The 24,685-nt window shown below is 63.3% G+C and overlaps 3 protein-coding genes across 3 annotated transcripts; 1 reads left to right on the top strand and 2 right to left on the bottom strand.

Annotated features, from left to right (window-relative positions):
* Positions 1 to 202: 202 nt before the first annotated feature.
* On the top strand, positions 203 to 3,668 carry CCDC78 (coiled-coil domain containing 78; the record flags this gene model as incomplete). Its single annotated transcript, XM_080704022.1, has 14 exons — positions 203 to 208; positions 318 to 527; positions 683 to 799; positions 870 to 956; positions 1,155 to 1,328; positions 1,537 to 1,625; positions 1,702 to 1,783; positions 1,865 to 1,990; positions 2,109 to 2,284; positions 2,360 to 2,501; positions 2,657 to 2,736; positions 3,270 to 3,336; positions 3,402 to 3,502; positions 3,581 to 3,668. The coding sequence occupies 14 exons, from the start codon at positions 203 to 205 to the stop codon at positions 3,666 to 3,668; spliced, it is 1,545 nt and encodes a 514-aa protein (XP_080560148.1).
* A 144-nt stretch (positions 3,669 to 3,812) lies between these two features.
* Positions 3,813 to 5,593, bottom strand: ANTKMT (adenine nucleotide translocase lysine methyltransferase; the record flags this gene model as incomplete). Its single annotated transcript, XM_080704023.1, has 5 exons — positions 3,813 to 4,004; positions 4,154 to 4,204; positions 4,298 to 4,438; positions 4,530 to 4,634; positions 5,432 to 5,593. The coding sequence occupies 5 exons, from the start codon at positions 5,591 to 5,593 to the stop codon at positions 3,813 to 3,815; spliced, it is 651 nt and encodes a 216-aa protein (XP_080560149.1).
* Positions 5,594 to 10,110: 4,517 nt separating this feature from the next.
* Positions 10,111 to 18,601, bottom strand: METRN (meteorin, glial cell differentiation regulator; the record flags this gene model as incomplete). Its single annotated transcript, XM_080704024.1, is given in 9 exon segments — positions 10,111 to 10,427; positions 10,513 to 10,572; positions 11,161 to 11,251; positions 11,253 to 11,314; positions 11,317 to 11,401; positions 11,460 to 11,697; positions 14,685 to 14,707; positions 14,890 to 14,982; positions 18,467 to 18,601. Coding segments are annotated over 9 exon segments (1,104 nt in total).
* Positions 18,602 to 24,685: the final 6,084 nt, after the last annotated feature.

Genomic DNA, 24,685 nt, shown 5'->3' on the forward strand with positions numbered 1-24,685 from the left:
CTCGCCAAACCAGGCTCCCAGAGTTCTTCAGCCCAACTGAGATGTTCACGCCCTCTTAGGCTGAGGAAGGTGTCTACTGAGTGTGTGAATCCATATAGCAGGGCAAGATAGCCCACAATAAAAAATAAAAAAAAAACGATACCAGCACTACGGCTCCAGGCTGGGTGTTTTCACGCACCCGTTTCCACCTGGACCCAGACACATGCAGGTGTGCTGGTCTGCACTTCTCAGATGAGGAAACAATGCCCAGGAAGGAGGGCTGCCACATATGGGACGCCACACGCACTCTCCGACCTTGTGCCCCTTTCCCGCTGCAGAAGGGCGTTGGCCTTGTGGGCGGGGCCGCAAGTCCTAAGACCCACAGAGACCTTGGCAACGCTGGCTCAGAGTGGAACAACAGCGCCAGGAGGCGCTGCCAGGAGCCAGGAGCCAGGAGCCAGGGCTTACGGGGGCCACAGTTCCCGGTGCCTATGCAGGTGGCAGCCCCGGGCCCCCGGCCAGGGGCCCCAGCTCCAACCATGGAGAGTGTGAGTCCCGTGGGGCTCTGCTACCCACCTACCCCCAGGGGGGTCGGGGTCCCTCTTCTCCCTAGAGGCCAGGGGGTACAGGACCCTGCTGGCATGGCCAGTGAGCCCACGGCACAGGCCCAGGACCCACTCGCACTGCGATGCTGCCTCCCCAGGCTGCACCGCGGGCCGACGGCTGGCTGCCAGTTCCTGGGAGTGCCCCAGCCTGGGCCAGCAGCCTGGAGACAGAGCTCCCGGCGGACCTGGAGCTGAGGGAGGAGCAGAGGCTACAGGTGGGTGTGGGCCCACGTGCTGGAGGGGGGCACCCACAGGCCCACGCAGCACCTCTCACCTGCCGCACAGATCTCCAAGGAGCTGGTCGACCTGGAGATCGCAGCGCACCACCGGCAGGAGCAGCACGAGGCTGAGGTCTTTGAGCTGAAGAGGGAGGTGAGGGCCGTGCGGCCACAGGAGCCAGCCTGCGCGCACTGGCCGGGGCCCGCGGGCCCAGGTGCTTGGGGATGCACGTGCTTGGTCTAGGGGCCTCCGGCCGGCCCTCCAGTACCGCATCCCCGTGTGTCCGAGGAGCACCCACCTGCTCCTGGTGTGCAGCAGGCACCTGCAGGTACTCACCCTGGTTGCACACAGATCCTTCGGCTCGAGAGCCGGGTGCTGGAGCTGGAGCTACAGGGGGCTCGTATCAGCCAGGAGCATGCTGCCCCAGGAGAAGCCAAGCCAGGGCACCGCCAGGGGCCAGCACAAGAGCCCAGTGGGGCCACCGGGGCGCCAGGGCGCTCCAGCCACCACGGACTCCAGGTCACCGTGAGCACAGGGAGGGCTGGGCCAAGGGAACCTCACGTGAGTGGCCCACGCTCACCCACTCTCACCCTGCGCCCTGGGGCTGAGCCCAGGGGGCTGGAGGACCTTGAGCAGGCAGGCACCTCGCCCAGAGGTCAGCCTGGAGGTGGAAGAGGGGGGGTGGGCTGGGGTTTGCCTCTTGTGCAGCCAGCCCTCCCTGTGCACCCCACAGCTGCAGGGAGGCCAGGAGCGGCTTCGGGGTGAGGCAGAGCAGGTGCCCAGGCAGCACAGGGCCCAGCAGCAGGCGCTGGAGACGCGGGTGTGAGTGGCACCTCACCCAGGACCGGAGGGGCGGAGGATGTCTCTCCCTGGCGCGCTGAGCCTCCTCCCGTGTCAGCAGGGTGGCCCTGGGCCAGCAGCTGCAGAGAGCGCTAGAGGCCGCCCGGGCAGCCGGGCAGCGGCAGGCCGCGCTAACCGTGGTGAGGCCCCGCCCGGCCCGTGCTCAAGAGCCGGCAGGTGGCAGCCTACGAGTTTGGCAAAGGCCCTTCCTCCGTCCCCAGGTGCTGTCCACCCGCCAAGGCCAGCTCCGCCAGGCTGAGGCTGAGAACGCCCGGCTGCAGCTGAAACTGAAGCAGCTGACCGAGGAGCACTCCATCCGGCTGCAGCGCTGCGCCCGGGAAGCGGTGGTGAGCGCCGGCGTCGCCTGTCACGAGGGTGGCCAGGGCCAAGGCCTGGGGAGCCCACCTGGCCTGGGGTGCTGGGCAGACTCAGAGGTCCCCAGAGCCAGTGCCACCACCTCCGCAGGGCCATGCAGATGGTGTGAGCCAGGCAGCCCTTCGGACCTTCCTGGAGGCCACTTTGGAGAGCATCCAGGCAGCACACCGCAGCCGTGAGCAGCAGCTGGCCCGGGCCGCTCGGGCCTACCGCAAGCACCTGGCAGAGCTGAACCGTAGGCATGAAGAGCTGCTGGCCACCTGCAGGTGGGCCTGCCCTGGCTAGGGGACCTGGGGTGGGGCGGCCTTGAGTATGACTCAGTGACCCAGAGTATGGCTCAGTGTGCAGCAGGAGCAGCCGGAGGCACTGGCAGACCCCAGCAGGAGACCTGGGACCCTCAAGGCCACCTCTGCTGCGGCCGTTGGCCAGGAGCCGCTGCCCGAGCACTTGGCCACTGAGCCCCGCCACCTGTGGGAAGATGAGGTGAGGTGGAGATGGACCCCTGGAGCCGCAGGCCCGGGTGCCCTTCTGCTGCTGCTGCTGCCAGAAGTGCCCGGCCAGGCCTCCTCCCAGGCTCGGCAAAGCCCCTCAGCAGCCTGCCTCCAGCCAGCCAAAGGGCCCTACCCATGCTTTTACAGCACGGCGGGCCTGGGGCACAGCTCTCGTGTCCGTGGAAGGAGCCTGGTGAAGCGGACCAAGGGAAGACCTTGGAGCCACCGTGAGTGCCCTGTGGGGAGGGACAGGGGGGAGAAGGCGGAGAGCAGACACCAGAGCTCCTGCCCCAGCGACCCTCCCCGATGGCTGGGCTTCTGATTGCTGAAATAAGCAGAATGGCTGGTCTCTGCCCCACAGTCTGCATGGGGACATGATGATCAGATCAGTGAGATGGCTGCCTGCTAGACTTCTGGCAGGTGAAGAGGGCCTGCTAGAACGGGGTAGACCTTGAATAAGGAAGGTCAGGGAGAGCCCACGAGGAGGGCCGTTTCGGCTGAGACACGGACGCCCACGAATGAAGACTGGGCTAGGAGCCTGGTGACCCGGTCGGTCCCTGCCTCTGGGCCTACACCTTCCCGGCTGTATAGTGGGCAGGGCTCTGGGGAGACAAACACCTGGCCTGTGGAGCATGACCACGGTCACCTCCAAGGGCCAGTGGCCCCCACGCAGCTGCCTCGAGGCCTGGCAGGGCTGTGCTCCTCCCCACTCGCCTCTGCAGGAGCCTCACCGACCCTGCACACCGGCCTCTTTTCACAGTGATCTGGACACTGGTTTCTGGGCTCAGATCCGCCAGAGGCTCCGGGACGTCTCTCAAGGCACCCAGGTAGTGGGCGAGGCTGGGAGGGCCCTCCTTGCTCTGGCCTGGCTCACGGTTCCTGCCCCTCTCAGGCACAGCTGGAGCGGGAACGGGCACAGCTGCTGGTCCGGGCCACCAAGGCTGAGGAGGAGCTTTTGCAGCTACAGGAATACGTGGACCAGCACCTGGGCAGGTGAGCTGGGTGGAGGGCCTGGCCTGGTGGGAGGGCCCACAGCCCAGTGTGGGGCTTCAGCCTGGCTCCTCTGCACAGGTACAAGCAGGAAATCCTGAGGCTCAGGAAGCTGGTGGGTGCAAGAGACCCCTGGAAAGTGGAAACCACCTCCCCAGCCAAGCCCTAGCCCCGAGGACCCACAGCTGCTGCGCGGTCACCCCAACCAGGACCTCCACAAAACAAGAGTCAGCACAGGGCCCTCGAGTCTTTATTGTGTCCAGTTGATCAACCTGAGAAGTGGGGCCCCTGAGAACTGAGGTTGAACCGGGTCCTAGCTGGCCTCTCTGGACACCCCCAAAGAGGAGGTAGCTGGTACAGCGTGGTGGACATCATAGGCCCAGACTCGATCCAGGCCCTCACCTACCACAGCCACGGGCTGCCAGGTGGGGAGGGGGAAGCGGCCGGACACCACGCGGGCTCCTGCAGGCAGCTCTGCCTGCAGCTTGCCCTCCAGCAGCGGGAGCTGTGAGAGAGAGCAGTAGGAAGAAGGGGCAGGCACTGCCCCCCAGCCCAACAGGTCCCCAGGCGGAAGTGAAACAAGGCCCCAGACACAGCTGCCCCACCAGCACCTTCCCCAAGCCTCAGCCGTGGAGCCACAAACCCCAGACCTACCACGCTCGGGGCCAGGAACACAGACACGTTGTGGCAGTCTCTCAGGCTCACCTGCGGCCAGAAAGGACTGGCAGGCTGGGGGCCAGAACCCCCAGCAACCCAGGTCAGGGGTAGGGTGTGAGGGGCTCAGGCCCCCGGGGTTACCTTCCAGAGATCCTCACGGTGGTAGCAGACGCTGCCAGCACAGCCGGCCCTCCAGGCGTGCAGCCGCGCGAGCCCCACGAGCCAGGGGTTCAGCTCATAGCCCAGAGCTGGGCGGAGACCGCATTTGTGGGCCGCCAGCACCTGCGGGCGCACAGCGTGGAGACTGGGATGTCAGAGAAGGGCGCCCCCGGGAAGGGCAACGAGGACAGACAGGGGCACACACACGCCTTACGATCCTGCCGTCGCCAGAGCCCAGATCCACCGTTTTTCCAGGGCGACCTCGAAGCAGCGACAATACATGCTCAACCTGGCGAGCACTTGCGCCGACGTAGGGCACCTAGGCGGAGTGGGCGGGCTGAAGGGGGGGCCCATCGGCCACGCCCCCTTTGCGGGTCCCCAAGAGAATTGCCAGGGGGAGGGCGGGGCTTTCCTCCAGTTCTCTTTATAGACCAGGGCTCTCCTGCCAAGCTACCGCGGGTACCAACCTACAGCCCCTAAGCGCTCGAGCAGTACATTTTCCCCTCACACCAGGACCTCAACCCTGCCCAGACAAGGTTCTGCCTCTCCCCATCAACTTACACCCCAACCCCAGCCTTGGTCCCTCTTACCGCCCAGGCTAGGCTCCATTACTGGAACCGCCCCTCTGCACACCCCACCCCCGGCCTCATTCCCTCCCCTCTGCGTGCCCCGCCCCCAGCACTGGCCCCGCCCGTTGACCCAGGCCCTGCAACATTGGCCCCACCCCTCCATGCAAGTCACCCTCGGTTCTACCACCGGCCGCGCCCCGTCCCGTCCCCAGCAAGACTCCCCCAAATCCAGACCCTGCACAATGATTGTTCCTGACCCCCACACGTCCTACCCCAGCCTCGGTCCCGCCCAACCGTGGCTCCGCCCTCCATCCCTGGTTGCCACCTAGCCTTTGTCCCGCCCCCAAGCAACCCCGCCCCGCCGCGGTCCAATCCCTCCGAATGCCCCGCCCACCGTGGGTCCCGCCCTTCGCGCGCCCCGCCCCAGCCCGTCGGGCCCCTCTGCACGCCCCGCCCCCAGCCTCGGTCCGGCCCGCGGGCCCAGACTCCGCAACGTTATTGGCGGTAGACGGGCGTGGCCCCGCCCCGGCCCCGCCCTCCCCGGCACCTGCAGCCGCAGCGGCACGCGGCGGAAGCCGGGCTGCAGCAGCAGCGCCCACACGGCGTAGGCGGCCAGCCCGGACCCCGCCGCCGCCTGCAGCAGCTCCCGCGCGCCCAGCCGCCGCTCGCGCAGCTCCGTCAGCGCCTCCGCCGGGCCGTCGTGCTCCATGGCTGCGGGACGCGAGGCCCGCGATCGCCCGCCTGCTCTCTGCGCTGTGCTCCCCGAGCTCGGCCGGGGCGCCGGGGGCGGGGCGGAGGCCGGCCGGACGCCGGAAGTGGGAGGAACCCGCGCGCCCGGTCCGGCGGCGTCGGGCTCCGGCGGACGCAGCCCCGGCCCTCCCGCGGGTTCCGGGCGGCGGCGCCCCGGGTCTGCTGCGCCGCACCCCGCTCCCAGGCTGCAGGCGCCCCGGAGCCTGTCCTGAGGGGCCGCCCCGGAGGGTGGCAGGCCCCGGCCGGGGCGCGCACGCCAGCCGGCCCCCGGGCTCACTGGGCACCGCGGTCAGAGCCGGCCCCTGGCGCTGGAGAGGGCGGGCCCGCCGGCCAGACTCCTCGGAAGCCAGAGTCGTCCCCGGGAGGACCCCCGGGGGCCCCTGCCCACAGCGAGGACGCTTGGGCTGGAATGGAGGGTGCGCTGGGGTCTTGAAGGGGCGGGGAAGAGGGATTGACAGGAAAGATTCCGCGGGCCGGAAGACAGGATGACTCCACCGAGGGCGCGCGGGAGGTGCCGGATGCCAGGGGCTGGGCCCCTGCCAGCTGGCCCAGCCTGAGGGTGGAAGGCAGCTTTCAAAGCCAGATCACCTCCTCCTCCAGTAAATCAAAAAAGGATTAGCGGTTGAGGGAACACCCGCCTGTAATCCTAGCCTCCACAATTCAGCGAGATCCTGTTTCAAAGTAAAATAGGGCAGAGTGTAGCTTAGATGCAGAGGAATCTTGAGTTAAATCCCCCGTGCCAAAAAAAGGGGGAGGAACCAAGCCAGGCATAGTGGTGTACATTTGTAATCTCAGTATTTGGAAGGCTGAGACAGGAGGACCACAGGTTCAAAGCCAACCCCAGCAATTTAGTGAGGCTCTCAGCAACTTGGTGAGACCCTGTTTCGCTATTTAAAAAAATAAAAAAGGGCAGCGTGGTGGCGCACACTTGTAATCCCAGTGCTTGGGAGGCTGAGACAGGAGGATCTCACAGGTTCAAAGCCAGCCTCAGCTACGTAGTGAGGCTCTCAGCAATTTGTCTCCAAATAAAGTATAAAATAGGTCTGAAAGTATAGCTAGCCCCAATAAAAAAGCCCCTGGGTTCCACCCCCAGTACCACCAAAAAATAAAATAGGACTGGACGTGGTGGCGCAAGCTTGTAATCCCAGTACTTGGGAGGCTGAGGATTGGAGGTTCACAGCCAGCTTCAGTTACTCGGGCTCTCTGCAACTTAGTGAGAACTTGTTTCAAAATAAAGAATAAAAAAATAGGGCTGGAGGTATATCTTGAGGGTAGAATGTCTCTGGCTCAATCCCCAGCACCACAAATAAATAAACAAATTATAAATAAATAGGCTGGAGGAGGTGGTTCACACTGGTAAGCCCAGTATTTGGGAGGCTGAGACTGAAGGATCTGAGTTTGTGGACAGGCTCAGCCACTTAGGCCCTCCACAACTTAGACTGGGAGCCGGGTGTGGTGGCACACGCTTGGAACCTCAGCATTTGGGAGGCAAGACAGAATTGTGGTCCATGGCCAGCCTCAGCTACTACTTAGTGAGTCCCTTTGCAACTCAGTGAGACCGACCCTGTTTCAACATAAAGAATAAAAAAGAGGGCAGTGGTGTAGCTCGGAGGTAGAATGCTCCTGGGTTCAATTGCCAGTACGTCAAATAAATAAATAAATAATAAATAAATAAATAAATAAATGGAGCTGGGTGTATAGCTTGGAGGTAGAATGCCCCTGATTCAATCCCCAGCACTACATAACAATAATAATAAGCTGGGCGTGGTGGTACATGCTTGTAATCCCCGCGCTTGGGAGGCAGAGACAGTAGGATCGTGCAGGTCCAAAGCCAGCCTCACTGGCTTAAGAGACCCTGCTTCCAAATAAAATATAAAATAGGTCTGGGAGTGTAGCCCAGAGGTAGAAGGGCTTCCAGGAACCCCAGTACCACCAAAAATAATAATAATAAAAATAGGGCTTGGGATGTAGCTTGGAGAATACCTCTGATTTCAATCCCCAGCACCCACACACACACACACAAAGAAAGAAAATCAAAAGGGATGGAGGGGACCTGATAAAGTCCTGGAGAATGGAGGCAAAGGGAGGGACAGCGCCTTGGGTCCAGCAGCTGGGCAACCTCACCTGTAAGGCTAGCTGTCAGAGGCTATCGAGCACATACCCTGGCTTCAGTCATCCACGGTCCTTGCAGGGGCCCCCACAGGGAAGAAGACTGCTTCCGGACAAAGTGGATATGCCCCAGGTATCATCACCCCGTTCCCCAGGTACAGACTGCCTTACACGCCCGCCCATACCCTGCCCTCAGCCCAGCCAGCCTGAGGACTTTACCCTCTGCACATGGGGAAGTGGGGAGGCAGCGGGCCAACGACCCCTGGGCCCTAGGGGGGTTCCGCAGCTGGACCCTCCAGAGAAGGAGGGGTGTGTGCTGAGCCCTAGGCCCCGGGAGGCCGGGGCACACTGTTCCTGGCTGCCACTCCAGGTACTGTTCCCAGAGCCCAGAGCAGTGTCTGGCCCTGGAAGGCTCTCAGAAGGCACGCACAGCACACTCGCACACCAAGCACACTCCTCTCTGGCCTTTGGGACCTCAGCTCTCTGGGCCACCTGTGTTTTCACACACCTGTAGCTGTCTCCAGGCTACAGAGTCCGGGCTCACACACCCATGCCATTTCTCTTGCTGCAGCCCTTCTACCCTCCCTGTGTCTTAAGAGAAGCCTGGCATGGGGTGGCGCACACCTGCTGATTCCAGGACAGCCTCAGCAAATGGCGAGACACTCACCGACCTAGCGAGACTCTGTTTCAAAATAAAAATAAAACAGGGACGGGATATAGCTCAGAAGTAGAATGCCTCTGGGTTCAGTCCCCAGTAACAGACACACACACACACACACACACACACACTGGTTGAAAGCCAGCAACAGCAGGTAAGAGGCTTAGGTGTTCCCTGGAGCCGATGAGTTAGGCCAGGGTCCACCCCAGGGCAAGCGCCTGGTGTGTCTGTGGCTAGGTGGTCTGGGAGGCAGTCCACAGCCACCACTGCATATGGGATGTGGCCCAGAGGACAGGCTCTGGGAAGACATCTCGAGGCTAGCTGTGGAGGGCTGGCCAGGGAACAGGCCAGGTACAAATGGTGACGCTGCTGCTCAGCCACGATGGGAAAGCTTTCCTTGGGGCCCTGCCTGGGCAGAGGAGAGGCCTCCCTGAGTGGGTGGGGCACGGGAGAGCAGAGGGTTCCCGCCTCCTCGGGAATGCTGGGGGCAGGGGTATCCGGTCTGGAGATGGAGAACCGGTCTGAGTGTGGAGCACTGCGTTGCTGGCTGGGAGTCTGCGGTTGAGGAAGCAGAGCGCCCCGGGAGAGGGGAGGAGACCTGGTGGTGCCTCCACCCGGTGTCCCGTGCCTCATCAGCCCAGTGAGCAGGCGGTCTAAGGAAAAGGAGCGCCCTGCTTGTGCAGCCTAAGACAGCCGCCCCCGGGGAGGTGGCTGTCGTCTGGGTGCGGCACACACATTCTGGAAGGCTCAGGGGAGAGCAGGAGGGTCTGTGGCCTGCATGGCTTTCCTTTCTGAAGGATGAGGGGTCCATTTGGCCTGAATGGAGCCTCTGGCCTCCCACCTCACCTCTGGCTCCTGTCCCAGTAAGAGCAGGCAAGACAGCCGTTTGTGGGGCTCTGCCCAGAACACCCCCCCCCCGCACAGAGCTGCGCTCTTTCCCCAAGCTGAGGGGTGGGGGCAGGAGTCCACTTGGTCAGGGCTGCAGAGCCCTAGTGCAACCCCCATGCAAGGCTCTCTGGCCCTCTCTGCAGCTGAGAGGCTGCAGACCAAGGCAGGGACAGCAACAATGGGGCCAGTGGCGGGAAACGGTCCTTAGAGACCCTATTGTGCACCCGCTTGCCGGAAACGGTCAACTAGCACATCCCACAGCAGAGACCCCACACCCGGCAGGTCCTCGCCACGTCTGGATGCTCTGCACGTCGCACGGGCCTCTGGACAGAGGGGCCCATTCTTCCCCAAAGGCGGGACTGGCCGAGGATGACTCTGGCTCACAAGGGCCACAGAGGGAACTGGCGCCCGGCCAGAGGCAGCCCCTTTCCCTCACAGGCCCTGCTCAGAGCCGGGCACTGCCTGCTGTACCTGCCCCCATGCCCTAAGGGACCCTGGGCAACTGTGGCGCCTTTCCCACCCCAGCTCCAGCCCAGAAGCGCCCTGGTGTTGAAGGCAGACAGGAGGCAGCCTTTATGCCATGGCTAAGCATCCAGGCCAGAGAGGGAGGGCGGGGTCAGCGCAAGAATGATTAATGGAGTGAGGCAGGTCCAGAGCTGGGCTTGCCGCAGGAAACCAGACCCACGGAGGCCAGCGTGGTCACCATTCTTATTGATTACCCCCACCGCCTCAGAAGCAGTTGGGAACAGCGCTATCTGGGGGCCACTCCTCCCCAACTGCCCTCCCACCAGCCCCTCCCCGCACCCTGCCCAGGCAGGGCCTCAGCCCAGCACCACCTCGCAGGGGTGCTGGTGGGCAGCCTGGGCAGCAGTATAGGCGCGGCTGAACTCCTGCAGGCGGGGGGCGCAACCCAGCCAAGCCTCGCAGAAGAGGCTCCAGCCCGTGAAGAGGAAGGCGCCGGGGCCAGGGCGGATGCCGCAGCACAGCAGGATGTGGATGGAGAAGTGACCCCCACCCTCGGGCCCCCCCACCCGCGGCAGCGGCAGCATCTGGCGGAGGACACGGGCGGCCACCACGGTGATGACGGACTCCTGCAGCTCCGTGTCATGGGTGACCCCGTGGATGGTCCCAAGGATCACTGTGGGGAGAGGAGAGATGTTGACCAGTGGTGGGCGTTCAGGGGAGGGCGGGCTCCAGGCTGCACCCACCACAGAGTCACTCACCAAAGTCACTGGTACATGCTGCCTGGAGGAGCTCAGCATCACTGCAGGGCCTGCAGGCACCTGAGATGCAGGAGAGGTCATGCGCCAGGCCAGAGCCCGAGAACACCTGTAGTCGGGCCAATCTACACCGTGGGGATGTACAGGAGGCGGGGGAGCTTGCCTGTCTGGAACCTTCTGTGATCTCCCAGAACAGCACCCCAGCCGGGGTGACAGGAGGTTATGGTGGGCTCTGCCTCTGAGGTCCCTGGCCGGGGGCGAGGAGGCAGGGGACAGAGAGCCTCATCCCCTGAAGGGTCAGGCTGCAAACTTCAAGAGAGCAAAGATCTGGGCCTGGTGCCCTGCAGGGAGGCGGGGCTGTCACCATGGCGACCGAGAGGCACACTGGGCTTTGGTTGGCGGGACTGGGGGAGGGGCGTGAGGTCACCGCTAGGCCAGGGAGATGGACAGCTCCGGCCAGGGGGTTCTCTGTCCCCAACACTCCCCTCCCCAACCCTTCTGAGCGCCGGAGGCGAGGCCGCCCTTCTGCATTTGCCCCCGGCCGGCTCTTCCCTAATAGGAATCCTGGGGACGAGGGAGGGGAGGGCAGCCCACCTCCCCAGGCCGCGGAGGCCCTCGGGCAGCGGCCCCCCGCCCCCGGCCCCCACTCACCGTCCTCGCCCAGGCCGGGGCCCGGGTCCTCGCGCAGCTCAAAGCGCAGGGCGGCCACGCGGCGGCTGATGTCGCGGTGCCCAGCACACGACCTGCAGGAAGAGCGCCCTGCGCTCCCGCGGCGCCCAGCGCACGCAGCGGCCCCCGGGCCCGCGCCCTCGGCCAGCAGCAGCTGCAGCAAGGCGCGCGCGGGCCCGCCGGGTACAGCCACCGCACGCCGCCCGGCTCCTGGGTCGGGCCGCTGGGGAAGGACGGCGCGCTGAGCGGGGCCCCCCCGCCCCCCGCCCGCGCGCGCCCGCGTGCCTGCCGCCCCAGCTGCAGCCGTCGTCCGAGTGGCCGGCGCGCGCGCCCGCGGCCAGGAGCCCGCAGCACAGCGCCCAGGGCAGCGCGCCGGCCGGCAGGGCGCGGCCGCGGGGCAGCGGGGCGGCCGGGGAGCGGCGCGCCGGGGGGGGGGGGGCGCCGGCCAATCGCCGCCCGCCCCGGAACTTTGCGCCAATCGCCGCGGCGCGCGGGGGCGGGGCCGCCGCCGGCGGGAGGCTGGAGAGCGCGCGCCCCGCCGGGGTCCGCCAGCCCGCGGGAACCCGGGAGAGGGCCGTCCGTCCGGGCGGCCCCCGTGCAAGCTGAGCTTCTACCTAACCCACACCTCGCCCCACTGCCCCTCTCCAGAGGAGGCTGGCACCCAGGGGAGAGGGTCAGCACCCCGAGCGGGGAGGAGAGGGTGCGCTGGCTAGCCCGAGAGGTGGGCCCGGCCTCGAGTTCGGGGGAGCAAGGCTGGAGGGCAGGTAGCTCTGCATGGGGCAGCCTGTGCGAGGCTGGGCCTCTTTCTGCAACCCCCTCCCCATGGGGGATGGAACCCAAGAGCTACAAACTCAGCGCCCTCCCCTCTTTAATTTTTTTTTTTTTTTCAGTCCTGGGGATTGATCCCAGGGGCATTCTACCTCCAGGCGACTCCCCCCTGCCCTATTTTTTATTCTTTATTTTGAAACAGGGTCGCACTGAGTTGCAAAGGGGCTAAGTAGCTAAGGCTGTCCGGGAACCTCAGTCCTTCCTGTCTCAGCCTCCCAAATGCCGGGATTACAAGCGTGCACCACCACACCCAGCTCCCGTTTTTAAATTTTTGAAACAAGGTCTCACTAAATTGCTGAGGGTGGCCTCCAGCCTGTGACCCTCCTGTCGCAGCCTCCCCAGTGCTGCGATTACTGGCTCCACTGCGCCCAGCCTGCAACATCTTTCTCAGATTCACGCTGCACATCCCACAACCCCATGGTTGTGGGATGAATTCCATAAAGGATGGGCCCTCTAGTTAGCATGGAGGAGATGCAGACCCCTGGCAGGACTGTGGCACCTGGAAATGCCAACAGGTGGGCACCCTGTACCATGGAAGTAGGCCCCCAAGTCCAGACCAGTGCAACAGGCCACTCTCAGAGCGGCCCCCACGGGGGGATTGGGGGCCTGAGACAGGCCCGAGGGAGGGCAGCGGGGTGGGGGAGCCCTGAGGATGCAACTCTTGACCAGCTGGGAAGCTCCAGGGTCCTGCAGGAGCCAGCCTAGCCTCTGGGCCAGTGGCCGGACTGGTGGTGTGAACTCCACCCACTGCCCTCCGTGGCCCCAGGCAGGCCCTCCCGCAGACAGATGGGGGGGGTGTAGGGAGGGGGATGGGTTCCTCTGCCAGCCCCAGCAAACCTCCTAGCACTGACTGCTCTCCCCGGACCACAGAGGGGCCAGGAGCCATGGCCCTTGCCCAAGGCAGGCGGCTCAGAGCAGGGCATGGCAATAACTAAGGTGTGAAAGTAACCCAGCGTCCTTGGGCAGGTGAATGGATTAAACATGAAGTTCCACCAGGCGAGGTCGGCACGCCTGTAATTCCAGCATTGGGGAGGCTGAGACCGGAGGATCGCGGTTCATGGACAGCCTCGGCTACTTAGTGAGGCCCTCTGCAACTCAGTGAGACCCTGTTTCAGAATAAAGAAAAAGTCGGCGTGGTGGCGCACGCTTGTAATCCCCTGCTTGGAGGCAGAGCCAGGAGGATCGCGCAGGTTCAAAGCCAGCCACGCTGGCTTTGGAGACCCTGTTTCCAAATAAAAATATAAAATAGGTCTGGGAGTGTAACCCGGAGGTAGAAGGGCTTCCAGGAACCCCAGTACCACCAAAAGAATAAAAAATAAAGAATAAAAAATAGGGCAGGGGGTGTAGCTCGGAGGTCGAATGCCCCTGCCATGTGGATGAAGTCTTGAGGAAGTATCCCAGTCACGTGGTGGCGCACACTTGTGATCCAGTAGTTGGAAGGATGAGACAGGAGGATGGCGGTTCATGGACAGCCTCAGCTACTTAGGCCGTTTGCAACTCAGTGAGACCCTGTTTCAAAATAAAAAATAGGAGGCTGAGACAGGAGGATCGCAGCAGCCTCAGCTACTTAGTGAGGCTTTCTTTTAACAATTTAGTGAGACCCTGTTTCTAAAATAGGTCTGGAAATGTAGCCCGGAGGTAGAAGGTAGAAGACCCCTGGGTTTCACCCCCAGTACCACACACACACACACACACACACAAGTCAAAATAAAAAACAGGGCTAGGGCCAGACATGGTGGTGCACGCTTTGTAATCCCAGCTATCAGGAGGCTGAGACAGGAGGATCATGGTTCACGGACAGCCTCAGCTGCTTAGTGAGGCCCTCTGCAATGCAGTGAGACCCTGTTTCAAAATAAAAAATAAAAGCCGGGCGTGGTGGCGCACGCTTGTAATCCTAGTGCTTGGGAGGCTGAGACAGGAGGATTGCACAGGTTCGAAGCCAGCCTCAGCTACTTAGTGAGGCTCTCAGCAACTTAGTGAGACCCTGTTTCCAAATAAAATATTTAAAAAATAGGTCTGGGAGTATAGCCCGGAGGTAGAAAGCCTCTGGGTTCCACCTCCAGTACCACACACACACACACACACACACACACACACACACATAATAATAATAATAATAATAATAATAATAATAATAAGGAGAAGAAGAAGAAGAAGAAAGAAAGAATAAAAAAAAATAGGGCTGGGGGTTGTATCTCGGAGGTAGAATGCCCCTTGGTTTCATCCCCAGGACCGCAAAAAAAAAAAAAAATTTTTTTTAAATAAAGGAAAAGAGGTAGGCAGAGCCTAGCAGGCCCCCTGGTGGGCACCACAGCTGTCCTGGCCACTTTGTCCACTGCAGAGACAGGAAGGCCAGGCCTCTGGGGCAGACTGTGGGCCCAGTGCCCCCAGAGACATGTGAGGAGGCAGCCCCGGGCCCCAGGCCAGCCCTCCCCAGAGAAGGGCCAGGGCCAGTAAAGAGCGGGGCTCTGGGAGGATGGCTTGGTCTGGAGGGGCCATTCCGCAGCACTGGGCATGCCCTGCCCACCATGCCCTGCCCCGTCCCACCCTCAGGAACCCTGCAGGCGAACTTCCTCCCTCTGGGGCAGCAGCTGGCCATCCTGAGTGGAGCCCTTCGTTTGGGCTGGGAGCCACAGGCACTGTCTGGCCTTAGTGCCATGGCACAGAACCCCACACACCTGGCACAAGTGCTCAGTGATACCTGGAGCGCAAAGGAGCAAGTCGGTAGACGAGCGAATAACAGCCCGGGCCTCGGCCCGCTGTCCACACTCAGCTGCCCAGGCCCCCAGCCTGCAAAGCGGCTCTCCATCCCCAGCCACAGCAGGGGCTCAGGCCAGAGGGGCCAGCCCCCCAGGAGGCCACATCCAGCTCCCAGTGTCTGACCTTGCTCCCCTCCGGCTCTGCCCGCCCAGGGCGCTGAGGCTGCGTCCAGCCAGCCGACCCGAGCAGCGCCAGAGGCAGGCAGCCCCACTGTCCCTAGGGAAAGGAAGCGCAGACATGCAGCTGCACCCAAGGTGCAGGCACCCCAGCAGGGAGGCCACAGTGCTGGCAGACGGCAGCCCCCTGGGCAGGGCAGGGCAGGGCGGAGCGGCTGGCACCCCAGCGGAGAGCTGGGGGGGGAACAGCCTCAGGACGATGGAGCTCCAGGCAGACGGGACCGCCTAGGGTGGAGGGTAGGCCCTAACCCACCTGCCAACGGGGAGCTCGAGCGTGGCTCAAGGTGCCAGGCGCGGAGCCACACTCCAGAATCCTGCTCCTCAGGAGGCTGAAGCAGGTTTGAAGCCAGCCTGGGCAGCTTAGCCAAAACCTGTCTCAAAATTATATGTGTGGCTGGGCGTGGTGGCGCACGCTTGTAATCCCCGCGCTTGGGAGGCGGAGACAGGAGGATCGTGCTGGTTTGGAGCCAGCCTCGCTGGCTTAAGAGACCCTGTTTCCACAGAAAAAAGTTAAAAAATAGGTCTGGGAGTGTAGCCCGTGGGAGTGTATCCCGGAGGTAGAAGGGCTTCCAGGAACCCCAGTACCACACACACACACACACACACACACAATTGTGTGTGTGTGTGTGTGTGTGTGTGTGTGTGTGTGTATTTTTTTGCGATCCGATCCTGGGGATGGAACCCAGAGGCATTCTACCTCCAAGCTATATCCTCAGCCCTTTATTCTTTTATTCTTTTTTTTTGTGTGTGTGTGTGTGTGTGTGTGTGTGTGTGTGTGTGGTACTGGGGGTGGAATCCAGGGGCTTTTCTACCTCCAGGCTATACTCCCAGACCTATTTTAAACTTTATTTGGAAACAAGGTCTCACTAAGTTGCTGAGAGCCTCACTAAGTAGCTGAGGCTGGCTTTGAACCTGTGTGATCCTCCTGTCTCAGCCTCCCAAGCGCTGAGATTACAAGCGTGCACCACCACGCCCAGCTTCCTATTTATATTTTATTTGGAAACAGGGTCTCACTAAGTTGCTGAGAGCCTCACTAAGTAGCTGAGGCTGGCTTCGAACCTGTGCGATCCTCCTGTCTCAGCCTACCAAGTGCCGGGATTACAGGCGTGCACCACCACGCCCGGTTTATTCTTAATTTTGAAACAGGGTCTGAGTCTCAAAGGGCCTCACTAAGTAGCTGAGGCTGTCTGCGAACCATGATCCTGTCTCAGCCTCCCAAATGCTGGGATTACAAGTGTGCGCCACCATGCCCAGACCAGCCCTATTTTTTATGCTTTGTTTTGAAACAGGGTCTCACTAAGTTGTAGAAGGCCTCACTAAATAACCGAGGATAGCTGGAACCTGCAATATTGATGTCTCAGCCTCTCGATACTGGGATTACAAGTGTAAGACACCACACCCAGCTTCAAAATAGTATTTATATTTATTTATTTAGTTTGGTGCTGGGAATTGAACCCAGGGGCATTCTTTTGCTGAGCTACACCCTCGGCCCTTTTTATTATTTATTTTGCAGTAGTAGGGATTGAACCCAGTGGTATTCTACCTCCGAGCTACACACCCAGCCCTATTTTTTATTCTTTATTTTGAGACAGAGTCTTACTAAGTCACAAGGGCCTCACTAAGTAGCTGAGGCTGGCTGTGAACCTGCGATCCTCCTGTCTCAGCCTCCCAAGTACTGGGATTACAAGCATGTGCCCCCATGCCCAGTTTGTCTTGTTTTGTTTTGAAAGCGGGTCTCACTAGGTTGCTGAGAATCTCACTAATTGCTGAGGCTGTCCTCAAACCTGCAGTTCTCCTATCTCAGCCTCCCAAATGCTGGGATTACAAGTATGCGCCACCATACCCAGTTCAAAATTGTATATATATTTGTGGTACTGGGGATTGAATTCAGGTGCAATTCTACTTCTGATGGTTTGTTTTTGTTTCTGAAGCAGGCTCTCACTAGGTTGCTGAGTCTCATTACTTGCTGAGGCTGTCCTGGAACCTGTGATCCTCCTGTCTCAGCCTCCCGAGTACTGGGATTAAAGTGGGCACCACCACGTCCAGCTCAAAATAAAACTTTTAAAGGGCTGGGATGTAGCTCAGTGCTAGAGCACTCTGAGCATGTATGAGGGCCCTGGATTCAATCCTCAGCACCACAAAACAAGAAAACGGAGCCCAGAGGAAGGCGAGGAGCCGAGAGAAGGGCCAGGTCGCCCTGCCTCCTGCTCAAGAGCTCCCCCGCCTGGGTCTCAAGTTCCCCCTCCACGGGGCAAGGGAGAGAGGCAGATGGCCTGGGCCAGCCCCTCCTGTGTCCTCAGTAGGCCGAGGGAGGACCCCTGCTACCAGGAAAAGGCCACAGGTGTGCCCCGGCTGGCCCAGGCAGAGCGCTGCACCCAGGCGGGGCTGGGAAGGGCTGGGGTATCAGAGCCACCAGCAACACGCCCCAGGTGCCCTCCGTGAGCACTGGCCCGGTCACCCCACCTGGCTGGACCTATGGGGCTTCATGGTGCCCAAGCCTCCGGCCCCCGGGGCGGGGCTTCCCAGAGACCCCCTGCAGGTCACAGGACAGCGGCCAGCCCTTCCAGGCCCTGTGCAGCCTCTGCTCCGCCCACCTGGGCATCTGGCCTCGCCCACTTTGGACCACGCACCTCAGGGCATGCGCAGCAAGGTCCCTATCTAGGGTGTTTTTCTCCCTTGGCTGAGAAGCCCGCCCCCCACACCTTGCGTCTCCTGAGGAGCAGAAAATGCAGCTGCCGATTGATTTGCAGCCGAGCTAAAAATAGCTGCTGGCTCCAGCCAGGGCCGGGGAAAATATCCCATTGCTAGGAGACGACCGTTGCTGGGAGACCGCCATCGCTAGGCGACGCGTGTTGCTGCAGTGACAGCTGGGCCCTGAGTCATCCTCAGCCCTGACGGGGCAGACCAGGACAGAGCAGGAGCTGAGGGCAGCGGAGGCCCGCACAGCTACCTGCGCCACCGTAGCGACGGAGTCCTCGCACCTGTGGAAGCCCCTTCCAGCCGGGGCGCCATCAGGGCCCCCAACGCCCACAGCCGATGCCCACCTCCTCTCCCAGGCCCGCCCGCCTCTGCCTCTAGGCACGGGCGGCCCTGGCCGGGTGCTCATCTGGCTGCAGGAGGGGTCACTTTGCTTGCGAGTGGGGACCCTCACCGAGGATACTGTGCTGAGAACTTCATTCCCAGGAGGGCTGAGGAAGTGGCGTGTCCGAGTACCACCTGGGGTGGTTGGCCCGAGGGTGGCTGGGGTACACGCCCACCCCAGAGCCCCCAAGGGCTTGCCTGAAGGGAGGTTCAGAGCCACCGCCCAGTACCCAGGAGACACGTAGGGTGACCTTCACCCCGTGATGTTCCCTGAGCTCCTCTTACAGCCCTTCAGGTCTCAGGGCCAAATTGCCAACAACCGCTGTCCTCAGCCCCCTAACTCCAGAGCTGGTGCCCCCAGCAGCCGAGAAGTGGGAGACTCCTCTGTGCTCAGGCATCAAGGCCAAAGGTGCTCCAGGGGAGGCAATGAAAAGAATAGGTACTTCAGCTGAGAGGTGCTCTGGGGGAGGGGTTTCTTCCGGTGAGGAGTGCTCCAGGTTGGGGTGCCCTCGGAGAGGAGGGACTTCAGTGGAGCGGTGCTCCAAGTGAGGAGGTGCTCCAGGCAAGAGGCGCTCCATGTACCCGAGGAAGTTTCCAGGTGAGGGGTATGTTGGTTGAGGGTTCTACAGGAGAGACCTGACTATGAGCCCTCAGGAACCACAGCCCCTCACACACCCGTCCTGGGACTGATGGGGCGGGTGGGCTGGGCCCAAGCAGTACCCCACGCTCTTTAGAGGAGACTGACGTTCGCTGGCTGCCCAGCCTCGTCCAGCACCTCTCCCTGGGGAGGCAAGCTGTTCTCCAGAGGTATCTTCTGAAGGGCATCCTCCAGTGAAGGGCCAACCCTGGAGCTGGCCTCTCACACGATGACGCACTGCCCCGGCTCGTCCACTGCATGGGTGGTGGGCACCTCTGCTGTGCCAGGTGCCCAGGAGTACCTCAGTGCGAAGGGAACCCCACCCTGCATACCAGCAGCCGGCTGTCCAGGGGAAGCCCTTGGTGCTGGGGGCATGGGAATGACAGCTCTCAGGGGAGCAGATGCTTGCCAAGGTCCGCGGGAAGAACAGACCCATCCAGGTGCAGAGGGCTGGGCAAGATGGCACTGCCAGCAAGGGGTGTGGCCCGCTCCTGGTCCCAGAGGATGGTCAGGGTGGCACAAAGTCTGAGAGCCAGGGGCCAGGTCTAGGGTGAGACCTTGCAGGCTGCAGGCCAGGACCGTGCCCGCTTTGCAGAGCCACCCCTGCCTCCTGGGGGAGTCCGGTGGGAGGAGAGGGGAGACACGGTGCTGCTGACAGTTCTGGAAGAGAAAGCCCAGGGTGCCTGGCATGGGGAGGGGCACAGGGAGACCCTGGGGTGCTGAGCAGGTGGGGGGGCCTTGCAAAGAGCATCCTCTAAGGCCCCTCCAGGTAAGTGCCGTCCTTGCTCAGGCTCTCCCAAGGCGGGGCTGCTTCTTGGGGCCCCGCCCAGGGCTACAAGGCCCAAAGCTCATGTGCCCTGCCTCCGCCAGGCCGGTCCTGTGCACCGGGTGTGCTCCTGGGCTGGAGCTAGAGCCAGGTCTCAGCAAGGCTCTTGCTCTCTGCCTGAGGCCCCGGCGCACAAAGCGGAGCCCTCCCCGCCTGTCGCCGATCGATCGTCCTCCGCGCTCAGGTGGCAGGGCAGTGGGAGAGATGCCTTCACCGCCCCGCCTCCACGAGTCTCAGTCCATCTGTCCCACAACACGCCATGGCTTTGATCCATATCCAGGCAAGACAGCGTATCTCTGTCCTGGCCACACAGATGACTGTCGCCCTACGCAGCAGGCTGCACGCAGTGCCTTCAGCAAGGACAGCACTGCACCCCACCCAGGGCTAGCCCGCCTGGCCCTGCCTGCTGCCCAGGCCTCGCACCAGTCCCGGTCTGCTTCTTAGCACCAGCTGGCCTCATTTCTTTTAAGACACTTTTTCTTTCTGCGGGTCTGAGGATGGAACCCAGGGGCATTCGACCTCCGAGCTACACTCCCTGCCCTATTTTTTATTCTTTATTTTGAAACAGGGCCTCACTGAGTTGTGGAGGGCCTCACTAAGTAGCTGAGGCTGTCTGCGAACCGCGATCCTCTGGTCTCAGCCTCCCGAATGCTGGGATTACAAGCGTGCGCCACCACGCCCGGCTTTTAAGACACGCTTAAGCAGGGAGCAGTGATGCATGCCTGAGATACCAGCACTCGGGAGGCTGAGAAGGAGGATGACAGGTTTGAGACCAGCCTCAACAACTTAGCAAGGTCTGTTTCAAAGTAACAAATAAAAATGGGGCTGAGGATGTAGATTGGAGGTAGAGTATACCTGGGCCCAATCCCCAGGACCAGAAGAGACAAAACCACAGAAGGCAGCCCTGTGGATCTTCTGACTCCCAGCCCCGGCTCTGGCGTCCCACCCACCTCGCTCCCAGGACAGGGCACTCGTGGCCCCTGCCCTCTGGCCAGCCCTCCACGTGGTCCCGCCTGCCCACCCCCACTCGGGGCCGCAGTAGCTGTCCCCCAGCCCTGGTTCCCAGCTCCTTCCCCGAGGGAACCTGCCCAGCCCAAGGCCTTAGGCCCGTGCACAGCTGCCCCTGAGACACCCTGTCTCAGCGGTGTGTGGCCTCCCCTGGAACCACTGCCTCCTCCCGGCACCAGCGCTGCCCTCCTGCCCTCTGGAATGATGTTCAGTCGCTTTGCATTGCAATCCCTGGCCCGGCCCGAAGCAGGTGCACGGGGGATGTGCGGGTCGGGGCCTGGCTGCCTGCTGGGCGGGAGGGTCGCGGGTTGCGGGGCGGGCCTCCCTTTCCGCGCCGCCCGCTGGCCCCACGGTACGAGGTCTCCGCTGGCTGCAGGATCTGGGTGGCCAGCGCCTGCCCTCCCTCGGCCCCTCTCCGGCCTGCCGCGTTTGCTATGGTGCGGGCGCCCGCAGCGCCGCCGGGTGCAGGCGCGCGTGCCCGCGGCGGGGGCGGGGGCGCGCTCGGCCGGGGGTGGGGCGGGCCCGGCGCTCCCTCCCGGCCGCGATCCCCGATTGGCCCGGACGGCGGGAGCGCGCGCGGGCCGGGCGGGGGCGCGCGGAGGAGCGCGGGGAGGAGCGCGGGGAGGAGCGCGGGGAGGAGGGCGAGGGGCGGGAGGAGGTGCCCGCCCGGCTCCCTGCAAAGCGGCCTTATTTACCCGGCTCAGCCTCGGCCTCCCCGGTGGGAGGCTCGGCGGCCGGTCCTCTCCCACCGGGGGGCTCCTCCGGCGCGGCCGGGCGGCCAGCGGGCGCGGGGGGGTCCACCGGCCAGTCCAGCACCTCGGCCGCCTCCGCGCTCGCCGGCGCCCATGCCGGGCTCCCCATGACGCGAGGTCGCCGGGCGGACGGCGTGGCATGAGCCAGGCGCCCGGGCCGAGGTAAGGCGCGGCCGGCTCGCGGGGCCGCGGCGCCGTGGGGAGGGGGCGGGGAGGGCCGGCGGCGCGCCGGAGGGTTTACGTAACGCCAGCCCCTTCCCACGGCGCGGCGGGCCCGGGCTTCTGGGCTGCGCCCACTGGGGATGAGGCGGCCCCCTCCGGCCGAGCAGGGACCCCCACTCCCAGGACACAGAGGGGCAGCCCCGGCCCCCACCCCGCCTGGCTGGGCCGCGGCTCCAGCCCGGCTGAGGTGACAGGTGTTAGTTAAAGCCCAGGAGGAGCCATGCGGGTTCGTGGCCTGGGGCTGCCTCCCCTGGACACCTTCTGGACGCGGGCCTGTCCGAGCTGCCACCCACGGTGTGGGGGGGCGCCGAGGGAGTGGGCCGCACGTCCCTGGTTCTGGAGAAGGGACTGGGCCAGAGCTAGAGGCCTCAGCTGGGGGCGTGGGCACCCCGAGACTAGCTCAGCAGAACGCCCGTGTCCTCCTGGGAGTTGGTGCGTGGGGGACAGGGCCCCCACCCATCATCCCAGGAGAGAGGGCCTGACTCTTGGGGCCTCGGGACCCCTGGTGGGCAGCCTCTGCTGCCCCCTTCCTGGGCTCTGCGGCAGCCTGGCCTCCACAGGACCAGATGGCAGTGCCACTTCACCTGCCCTCCCTCCCCAGGCCTTGCGTCCACACCCACCTTGTCCCAGGCTCTGCTGACCAGGGTCGGCGCAAGCCTTCCAGGTGCCCATTGGACGCAGGGCCCTCTCTCCTGGCCAGCCCTTCGGGGAGATGCTGGACAGAGCCCTTAGTGCTGAAAGTCTGGGCTGGGCTGGGAGCCCAGAGGCTCTGGGGCTGCCCAGGCCACAGAGGCCTGATGGAGCTGGCTGTCCTGACCAGAGGTGGCTACAGGAGCCATCTGGAGGGAGGGGACCTCAAGGGCTGGCTGTAAACATGGGCGGCACACAGGACCCCAGCACTTAGTGGCTCTCGTTCCTGCCGCTCCGCAGCCTGGTTCCCAGCCCACCTGGGGTCCAGCCCACCAGCTTAGCACCTGCCCCTGGGGGTACTGCTGGTTCAGGCTCACCCTTGCAGCTCGCACCCACTTCCAGGGAACCTGAATGAGCCCTGTTTCCCACTGTTGGGAGGGAAACAGGGGCCCTGGGTGGGAAGGACCCTGACCAGGAAGTCCCGTGCTCTGAAGCAGCACGCCCCGCCAGAGGTGGAGGAAGGGGCTTCCTGGCTGGCAGATCTGGTCTCCTCAGCCGTGGGAGCTCAGCTGTACCTCCAGGGCTGCAGGGGAAGGGTGGGGGTGGCAGCAAAGGGAGTCCCAGGGGATAAGTGGGTGTCCCCAGGCCTCCCCAATGGCCAGAGCCTCTGTGGAGGGCGCATGCAGGCCTCACTTGGAAGCGGCCAGAGCGCCCAGGGCCCCAGTCCGAGGCCCTGGGAGGCTCACTTCCTCAGAGCAGGGGCTGCGCTGAGCTGGAGCCCAGCCTCCCCTCCCCAGCCCCGCATGGCTGAGCTGCCCCGGGCTTGGCCACAGGCCTCTGTGTGCCAGCACCTCAGCCTGGGCCTGTCTCGGGGCCAAGGGTCTCCCCACCCCAAGGTGCCCCCCAGAGCCATCTCCGGCTGGGGCGGGAGGGGAGCGCTGCTGTTGACACGTGCTAGGTGGCAGGGATGTGAATGTGTCTGAGTCATGTGCTGTCACGGAACATGTCAGCCTGCGCCCCCAATCCCAGCTCCCGCTTGTCACCCCGCTCCCTGGGGCTGCTGTGACAGACTGAGCCCCAGGCCCCCAGTGGGCAGGAGGCGGTCGATCAGTACAGGTCCATGGAGGTCAAGCCTCCTGGCCTCCGAGGCAGCGACACCCCGACCGAATGCTCAAGGGGCTGGAGACTAGGGAAGGGCCCCCACCCAGTCTGGAGACAGTGAGGGGTGAGGGCTTGGTCCCGTCCGCAGGCTCTGGGAGGAGACAGGGGTGTGCGGGCACCCTGCTGTGTGCACATAGTGCTCAGACACAGGCCCATGAGGCAGAAGGCAGGAGTCAGGGATGCCGGGGCTTCGGGAGTCGGGACAGCCTGGGCGTCTTGGGGTGGATCACAACATGTGTAACTTCTGGGAGACCATGTGCTGAGCCTGTCTTTGTGCCTTCTGGTCAGGCAGGGCGTGAAGAGCGCAGGCCAGCCATGAGAAGTACGGTACTGGAAGGAAAAGGGGGCTTCCCTTTTCCCTCCATCCCGGAGGGTCCTTGGCCTTCCTTCCCTTTGAGGCGGCTAAGTTGTGGGGATGGATGGCCACCTCCCCTAGCCCTGCAGCTCCAGAAGAGGGGCTTAGCTGAAAACTAGACAGAAGGTTCCTCCTCCTCCAGCTCTGCACATCCCAAGACCTGCCTCAAGCCCCCAGGTTTGCCGGAGTCTTCCACACTCGTGGACTCCCAACCCCACTGGCTTCTCTCCCCCACAAGTGCTGAGCCCTGCCACAGCTGAGATTGGGTTCCTGAGTTAGCCTGCACCCCCACTGACCAGCCTCCTGTCCAGTCTGCCCTGTCCCTCTGCAGCCTCTCGGGCTCCGGCAGCCGCACCCTGTCAGCGCACCCTGGCTGACTGGGCTGCTCTCCATTCACTGGCCAGCACTCTGCTGAACAGCCAGGGTGCCGTCTGTCCTCAGGAGGCCCCAGGCCAGGGGGACAGGTAGACAGGCAGTGAGCAAGAGGCTGGGGCCCGTGAGGAGGCAGGCGGCGTGGAGGAGGGGGCGGAGGCAAAGGGAGGAGAGGGCCAGGGCTGTGGCTGGGCCAGAGGGCTGGCGAAGCCCACTTGGGCCTCATGGCTCAAGACGGCTCACACCAGAGGCTCCTCGTGGAGCCCCAGCACAGCCACCCATGGCTGTCAGCCTGGAAGCTGCCAGGTGCCCCACGGCCACCCTACTCAGGCTTTGAGTCCCGTAAGGAGAGAGCAGAGGCCACAGTTCACTCCCCCGGGGCTCTGTCGTTGGCCCGGCTGGAGCTGACAAGGACAGGTCGGCCAACACAGAGGCCACTGCTGTGCCCTTCCCCAGGTGGGCCCGGGGACCTTGAGCTCTCCTACAGCCGGGAGAGCAATTCCACTCCTGACCGCACACCCTGGCTGAGGCTGAGTCGAGCCGGCTCGGCCACCTATTTACAGAGGTCTCTCTTCCCAGGATTAGGTCCTGAGTTGCTGGTCCCTGGAGAGAGTCAGCCCTGAGAGGGCAGGCGGCCGCACCTACCCTCCTGGCTGGAAACGCCAGGCAGGCGCTCAGAGCTGCCCGTGATGGGGGAGG

This window comes from Muscardinus avellanarius (assembly GCF_963383645.1).
Source record: "Muscardinus avellanarius genome assembly, chromosome: 10".
Taxonomy (NCBI): domain Eukaryota; kingdom Metazoa; phylum Chordata; class Mammalia; order Rodentia; family Gliridae; genus Muscardinus; species Muscardinus avellanarius.